The sequence below is a fragment of the Mesoplodon mirus genome (genome assembly GCF_964341445.2).
Source record: "Mesoplodon mirus genome assembly, chromosome: 3".
In the NCBI taxonomy this organism is placed as follows: Eukaryota; Metazoa; Chordata; class Mammalia; order Artiodactyla; family Ziphiidae; genus Mesoplodon; species Mesoplodon mirus.
In genome coordinates this window covers 173999593-174008347 of record NC_138978.1, presented here as the reverse complement: position 1 = coordinate 174008347, position 8755 = coordinate 173999593, and the positions used below count along the sequence as shown (strand labels likewise).

General features: G+C 43.3%; 1 protein-coding gene across 1 annotated transcript in view; it reads left to right on the top strand.

Annotated features, from left to right (window-relative positions):
• The first annotated feature begins 677 nt into the window (after window positions 1-677).
• MPZL1 (myelin protein zero like 1) overlaps window positions 678-8755 on the top strand; it is a 62384-nt gene continuing 54306 nt past the window's right edge. The window contains exon 1 of the mRNA XM_082614246.1: window positions 678-948. Coding sequence (XP_082470372.1) covers window positions 858-948 — 91 coding nt within the window. The 5' untranslated portion in view covers window positions 678-857. The remainder of the gene's footprint in view (window positions 949-8755) is intronic.

Here is an 8755-nt window from a genome sequence, read left to right as displayed (position 1 = left end):
AAGCAAAACAAACAAAACCCCATTCATTTGTGCTCCAGGTAGTAGGAAAGAGTTCCCCGTTCCCAACCCTTCTTAAGTCAAAACAGGGGTCTCCTAAGAGGAGATTCAGACAAGATGGAGACTTCTTTTTAAGCTAGTAGATTTCTCAATATGCACACATAAATTATCTGATCCAGGCAAAGGACAGGCCTTGGAGACAGGGCAAGGGGAGAGATGTGTTCTATCTGAACGACTGAATCAGAAGTCTCTCCCCATCGTAGCCCTCGTTCTTTTTTTTTTCTTTTCTTTCTTTTTTTTTTTTTAATTTTGTAAACGAACTGCTTCTTTTCCTTTAGGTGAGGCTCAGAGAAACCGGGAAAAGCTGAAACAGGCGAAGACACACAATGAATAGATCTGGAGGATTGGACCCTTAGAGAGGCAGAGGAGACACTGGCAGCGGGGGCGGGCGGGCAAGGACAGACCAGCGGACAGCCACGCAGGCAGGCAGGCAGGCAGGCAGAGGGCTTGGCGGCGGTCGCCTCGGACAGCCGGGGACCTCCAACGCCGGCATAAGGAGCCTGGGTGGGACCGAAAAGGCGGGGCCCCGCCTGGAGAGAGGGAGTGATGGACAGTCGGTGCCTTCCAATCGAGTCCTTCAAAGTGCGCGGGGCAGGCCAATGAGCGGAGAGCTGGGGCCGGCGCGGGGCCGAGGTCTGGGCGGAGGGCTGGCTGGCAGCGGCTGGGGCCGCGAGCGGGGATCTCGGCGTGGAGGTGCTAGCAGACTCGGGCGGCGGCGAGTCCGGAGCCCCCGGGCCGGAGCCGAGCTAACCGCAGTGGGGACCGGGGCCCAGAGCCGCGGCGGCTGCGGCCGGAGGACGATGGCAGCGCCCGCCGGGGCCGGAACACTGATTGCATCCCCAGACCGCAGGCGCTGGCTGTGGTCGGTGCTTGCTGTGGCGCTCGGGCTCTGTGAGTAAAGCCGGGATGGCGGGGGCGGCGGGGCCAGGTGGCGGGCCCTGCGCGCGCGGGGCGCCGAGGTGGGGAGGGGGCGCGGCCTGCACGCCCTGGGGCCCGGGGAACGGAGCCGGCGGGCCCCGCGACGGGCTGGAGAGGCGCGGAGCCTCTTTCTTCTTCCTGGATCCCTGCGTGTGGAGGAGGCGGGGAGAACTCCCTACCTTGCTCATTCCTGGGGGGCTGTCTGGGGAGCGGGCCCGGCGGGAGGCCGCATTGCGCCCTCGCTGAGTCGCCCACCGTCTCCGCCGGGCGACTCTGGGTCGCCCAGGCCCGCTTGGGATTCCGGTTCTGGAACCCGGGCTTCTGGCGTTCTCCACCTTTGGGAGGTGGCGGAAGGTTGCAGGGTTTTCATTTGTAGGGCCTTTGTTGATTGTTTCCCTTTTAAGCGACTGTTTTGTTTTACCTTGTGAGTTCCATTTCCAGTGCTCTCCAGCCCATTTTTTAAGCCTCTGAGATAGAAGGGTCCCGGAGTCTCATTTGTCTCATCTCTGTCGTCTGCAGACACCAGGAAGAAATTTACATTACTTCTGTGTTAGGAAGCAAAGAGCTGGGAATACCACTGGAGTGACCTGGCTTAAAAGAGTTTGGTCCAATCCATAATAATTACAGCCATAGTCACCGTAGTTTGACAAGACATACGACATTAAAAGGCTCATTTTTCTTTAAAAAAAAATCACGTTTTTTTCTTTGCCAGATTTAATGAGTGAGACATAAAGTAAACCTCAGGCTGGATTTATTGAATTGGATGAGTTGTTTTACGGGCATCTGCAGTGGTGTCTGCCACAGGACTTTTTTTGTGTGTGTTGTTCAAAGCAGAGTACTTGTTGCCGTCTCAGAATGTGGTTAAGTAATGGTTATAAAGAGAGCCAACTCCTAAAAAACCACGGAGACTTGTTCATTTCTTTTGTTTTGCAAAATGTCAGTTGCATGACAGTATCTGAACATGAGTATACTCAGTAATTACTTTCATGGAAAAGTTCTTAATGTAATCTTTGGAGCCAGGAAAAATACCATTTAATGAATGATTCCAGGAGCTGTAAAGTATAAACGTAAAAGTCCCCCCACCCTCTGGAGGTTGATAGATGAATATATACTTTGTATATGTAAGACAATCCATTCTGTATAAATGTCTCTACTGAGGGGGAAAAAAAGGGTTAAAAGCATGGGGGTATTTTGGTGGTGGTGGTGGTGGTGATGGTGGTAATATTCATATTTTAAGTGAAGAAGTAGAAAATAGCTTAAAACTAAGGTGTATCAGAAATCTTGTGTGTTCAGACAGAATTATTATGCATGAGAGGCAGACACCCATCTTTACTGAGGACAAAAGCAGTCAGAGTAATCTTAATTAAACTCAAGGTATTAAAAAGTAGCAGAACTGAAAAACTGAATATTAATGGATACTAATACAAAAAGATCATCAGAATTACATCTATACGCACCTTGGACATACGTAACTCTTCCGTGATGAAAGATGAATGCTGATACGTGAAAGTCAGCAGCTGATGTTATTGGTTAATTTTAGAAAACTATCGAGTGTTTCTTCTTTCAGGCTACCTTTTCTTGTCATGAATAACTGTACATAGCAGTTCATGTTTGACAGAAAGTCTTCTCAAGTTTGATCTAGATACAGTTATTCAGCAAACATTTACTAAGCATTTTTTAAGTATTAAGCACCGAAAGTATTCTAGGAAGGACAGTCCCTGGCCTCACATAATTTATAGTTCAGTGGGAGAAACAAAGTGTGATAAACAATATGAGAAGTCTTTCATTAATGGTTTGCTGTGAGAGCACTAAGGAGAGTCATCATCTCAGACCGAAGTTCAGGCTGCTAGAGAAAGGGATGCTTAAGCTAAGTAGGTGTTGGGAGGAAACAGTATAGGCAGAGTCATGAATGAACCTGTTGGTAGGTCAGTGTCGTGAGAGGTTGGAATGTGTATAGGAGAGATGGTGGGAATTGAGGCAGGAGAGATGGTGGGAATTGAGGCAGGAGAGCCAGCCAGAGGCACTAACTCCTAAAGGACCTTGTTTGCCATTCATAAGGCTGAATTTTATCCTAAGGGCTGTGGGGAGCCTGTGAAGGATTTCTGTGTCTATCGAGATGTGAAGTGTGGGATAGAGTGGTGTGAGGCTGAAGAAAGCAGAGGGTTATTGTAACAATCCAGAGGAGGAGGATTGAAGACCCGAATTAAAGCAGTGGGATAGGAAGAGAGGACATATCCATGAGCTTGTTAGAAAGTAGATTTGGTGGGGCTTGGAAATCAGTTTGATGTGGACTTGAAAGAGCGGAGTGTAAGATGATCCTAAGGTTTTGAGCTTGGAAAGCTGGGCATAGTTTTGGAAAGTAGGGCTTTTCACAGATGAAGATTATGGATGAGGGGAAAGGAGTGTTGGAAGAAGATGGTAAAATTACTCTTGGATATGTTGAGTTTAAGATGCTGCTGATATGTCTCAGTAGAAATGGGACATTTGGGTAGATAGTTTTAGAGGTGAGGAGAAAGTTCTGGTAGGAAATAGAGAGCTGGGAGGCTTTATGCGGGTAGTAGTTAAAGCTATGGATTGCTTGGATGAGGTCAGCAAGGAAGAGTGTATTGAAGGAAATAGCAGAAGGCCAAGGACAGAGTCTTGGGGTATACAGAACCTGACAAGGAGGCTCGTTGAGTAAATGAAGAACCAGAAGAGTGTGGTGTCTTGGAAACTGAGAGAGAGTGAAGTTTTAAGGAAGAAGTTTTAACTGTGTCAGATGAAGAGAGAGTGAATACTTCAAGGATTCACTGAATGTGGCAATGGGAATGTCTTTGGTAACCCTTAGGTAGGAATGAACACACAGTATATGAAAAATAAATCTCAGTAATTTGCATCACCCATTTCAGTAAATGGCACCACCATCCATCTAACTGCTCAACCCAGAAACCTAGGATCCGCCCTTGATAATGTTCTATCCTTCACTCCCCACATCCAATCAGTTCTCCCATCTCCAGAATACTTCTAGGGATCAACCACTTCTTTTTTTATTTCTCTCACCCACTTTTTTTCTATCTGTGGTCCACTCCTAGCATTTTAGTCGAAATCACTGTCATTTCTTGCCTGTGATACTGTGATAGCCTCCCAGCTGGTCTCCCCATTTTCCCCTCTTGCCTCCTTTTTAGTCCATTCTTCACACAACTGCAAGAATGACTTTATAAAAATGCAAACCAGATCATGTTGCTTAAAATTCTTAATGGCTTCCTGTTGCTCTCTGAATGACATCCCAACTTCTCCCCATGGCCTATAGTTGTCTATGTGATCTGGTTTCTGCCCACCTCTCTGACTTCAACTTGTGCCCCTTGCTCACTATATTCAAGCCATGCTGCCATCTTTCTGCTCTTAGACACTCATTCCCACCCCAGGTCCTTTGCACTTGCTTTTCCTGCTGCCTGGTGTGCTCTTTCCCCAAAACTGCCCAGAGCTGTCTCCTTTTCATCAGTGAGGCCTTAGCTTAAATGTCACTTCCTCAGAGAGGCCTTCTCCAACCACCCTATCCAGCAGGATCCCCTGTTATCATTTCTTGGCCCTTTATGTCCTTATTGTAATTCCTCACTATTTGGTGGTTCTTCTCTTTTCTCCTCCACTAGAATCCAGGACAGAGATAGTGTTGGTCTTGTTTATAGAAGTATCCCTAGTGCTTAGCGTAGTGGATATGATAGATACTAATAAATATTTATTAAATGGCAAGGAGGCGTAGGCGTGTCTTGATAACAGTTTGTTAGTAGTTTGCCACACGTAGTTAGGATTTAGCCTGGCACATAGTAGGCATTTTTAGCCTGGCACATAGTAGGTATCCAAGAAATGTTTGTTGAAAGAAGGAATATTTTTTCCAAGTGTGATTTTTATACATTATCTGATAATTTTCACTCTTTGAGTGCTATTTCATATTTCTTCAGAAATGTATGGAATGAATTAACATTCTTCAACCACTTTAAGCACTACTATAGTTTTGGAATTACTATTTATTATATACCAAAATTGTTTTATCATGTTTGTTATAGTATCTAAGTGTTTTATCAATAAAACTTTTATATGTTTTGATGCTTGTTGACCAAATGTAGACTTCAAGTACTACCCCTGTAGTTGAAAGGCCACTAATCTAATTACCACTTCCCACAGCCTTTTACTTCTTATTTACTAGTTGAGATAATAAAACAAAAACTTAGTTTGTTTTTTTTTTTTAAATATTCTACCATTCATTTTTACCCTAACTCCAGGGTATTCACTAGGCTCAGAAGCTGCCAAAAAAAGAAATAAAGACACTACTAAGTGAAAGAGAGATATATGTGAAAAGTATATAAAATGCAAATTTGTGTTTTCACAAAGTCTTTATTCACTTATTCAACCAAATGAACACCTACTGGGTGCGAGGCACTGTTTTAGGTACCTTGGATGCCGCAGGGAGCCTAGATTCTAGTGGGAGGTGACAGACTATTCAAATAAAATAATGAATACCAAAGGACAGTTTAAATTCCTGACAGTCACCACATTTAAGCTATTCACCTATTGTGAAAGGTTGCAGTAAAAAAAAAAAAGAAAAGAGGGAGAGGAAATACTACTGGCATTACAAAATAGATGTTTTTTTAACTTACAAAGGATCCATTGTGGGATTTCATTAATGGTTGCTCTTTCCTACTGAGTTTAAAATGTGATCTAATTGGGAGAAACATACTATACACAGTTTTTCAGAAATATTGCTGCCTCCCCTCCACCTAGTTAATGCTGGTCTACCTGCTAAATATTTCTCACATTCCTTTCTATCACCACTGAGGCTGATTTAGTGCAGCCACAATCACGTTTCTCCTGGATGATTAGAATCTTTTAACTGGAGCCCAGTTGTGTTTTTATTGAATCGTATCTTTATCTGAGAATTTGGATTCTTTGTGTAGGACATGCATCTCACGTGTACCTAAACCTTGCAAAGATTTTAATCTTGCTAAGACCATTGGTGTCATTTAAAAAAAGAGAATAAGTGGTTTGCTTTGACATGGAACTCATTATAGGTTAGTTTGGTCTTTAACCTCCATCAAAGGAAATTTAATTATTAGAAGAACTAAAAGCATTGCCTGAGGTCTCAAGTATCAGATGGCTCTGGGTCTCGATCCCTAAGGCTGGTGAGATATGAAGGCTTCGTATATCTTGAGTGATAGTCCTTTCTTCCTTTTCCACTCTTTGCCAAGTGCTTGACATTAGCAATGCCCTAGAGTCTAGACCAAAGTCATTGGAATTTTGGCTGCTAAGAAGGCAGAGGTCAGTTGGCTTTGTGACCATTTGTAGTGCCTGAATTGAGAAATTGCAATTGTCTCCTGGGACCTTTATATCTTTGCCCTTAAACCTCTTTATTTATTTATTATCTTTTTGAATGCATGTGGGCTGCTGTAATTTTTTATTCACTTATAATTTTCCCTTGGTCCCATTAGGTCTTTATGAAAAGGATAATTTCATTGATAAATTCTTCTTCAGTGATTTATTCTTTTCTTTTTTTTTTCCCTTCCAAACTCAAAGTCTCTTTAGAAATTGTGATCCTTTGTCATACCTTTGATCTACTGTCAGGGCCTGTGGCTTGAATAGTTTTTTAACAACTGTGATGCGTTGTACCCAGTTCTTAGGTTTAACTAATTGGTGTTAGAGATGCTGTATGTCTTTAGAGATGCTGTATGTCTTTGTCGAGCCTGAGTTATTTATTATTATAGATAAGATTGCCCCTTAGAATGAAATCCCTGACTTGAGTTTGTTAGTACTGTGCTGTAACCAACTGAGCAAATGTCAATGAATTTGCAATGAACATTTTCTATACTGAGACGCAGATATTCTACTTTGGGATCTGGGGGTTCGTTATGTGCAATTTAAAACCATTCTAAAAATGCTTTTATCAGAATTAAGAAATGTCTTCTTTTCTCTGCAAACATTAAAGAACCCAGTGTGCAGTTATGTAAGTTTAACGTACTCCTGTGCTTCTTCCAGATAACACTTTAAGAGATGAAGGTGCTATATTGTAGACTAAGCTTCAGTAAGAACTTATATGACCCTGTGCCAGACAGTTTCCTACAGTTACTCACATCCAGGTCATAATTGCTATTTACCTTCCTCTGAAGGGTGTTGCTAGGAAACATAAGCAAAGGACTCAGCTTCCTAAGAGAAAAATGTGTTAAAATGCAAATATTTGAAATCTCCTAAATGGTAAGAAGGGCAGAGAGAAAGTGAGTGAGTGGTGAGGGAGAAGTTTTGAATTAATTAATTCACCTTTTATCTATCCGTCTAGATATAGATACAGATTATATATATATATATATATTTATTTATTTATTTATTTATCTTTATGTGTATCTTTTTCTTTTCAGCCAGGTATGACTTAGAAGTTTGGGTGTAAAGCTAGGTTCATGTTATTTCTTTTGTTCTGCCCTCATTTATTGAGTGTGTACCATGTGCCAGGCCTTTGCTCATCAATTTATATCCATTATCTCATCTCCTTACAACTCTGTGTGATAATTATTATTTTTATTAATTTTACAGATGAGGAGACTAAGAATCAGACAGGTTGTGTAACTTGTGCAAAATCACATAGCTAACATATGGTAGAGTTGGGACTCAACCCTCCAAAGCATATATTTGCAACCACTCTGCATTTTTATAGAATTTCTCTTTCAAAGTTTCTAACCACTTTTTTGGCGGCTTCCAGGATGTCTTAAAGGTTTGCAAAGAGTCTTTTAACTGTCCCGGGGCATCCACCGATGTCCTCGTCTCTGTGGTCATGTTTGTGCTGAGAACCCCATGCCTTGATGCCGCTGGCTCCACCCTAGAGGGATGAGGCCGCGTGTTGAAGCCCTCCTCACTGATGATGCAAAGTCCTGCTCTGACTGCTCTTCAGGGATTGTTAAGGGTGTGGTTCTTGCAGTTTCTCACTCTGATACTGCTCCCTCTGGCGAGGACACAGCATGAATCCATTTATCCAAGTGTCTGACACCATCCGAGGCTCAGAAAGGTCCCTTGCCCTTCATCAGGAGGCACTACGTGTTGACAAGCCGCCGAACCTTCCCTCTTCACTTGGGCTGAGTTCTCCCTGGAGGCTCTGCAGATCCTTCTGCAGTTAGACTCCTGGCAGGCTTGCCCTACAGGATGTCCAGACAGGCTCAGGGTGTTCAAGCCAGAGGCTTCTCACAGGCGCCTTTCCCTGGCCCCTCCACCCCATTGGAAGAGGTTCTGTAGCCCTGCTGCCTTGCTGCCTACCTTGAGCAGAAGTTCCAGCCCTTGTCTCTTAACTAGTAGGGACTTTCGGTCTTGATCACTTTCAGCTGTTTGGAATTTAATTCCTCCCTCCCCTCCCACCCCCACCCCCCGGGACTGCAAGTATAGAAGAACCCCAGTAAGGCTTGCTGAACTTTATACACGAGAGAAATTAGAAAATATTTCAATAATAAGCAGAGGTGATGCTGATTTGTAAATGGATTTCAGAACAGAAAATGCTGAGGGGCAATTTCTCATTCTCATTTCAAATTATAGGTCCACAGTCTCTTACCAGCAATTCCAAAATCTCAAAAGCTCTAAACTTTTTTCCTAAATTTGATACAAACTCTTTTTTTTTAATTTATTTATTTTTGGCTGCATTGGGTCTTTGTTGCTGCACACAGGCTTTTTCTAGTTGTGGCGAGTGGGCTTAGTTGCTCCGTGGCATGTGGGATCTTCCCGGACCAGGGCTCGAACCTGTATCCCCTGCATTGGCAGGCGGATTCTTAACCAC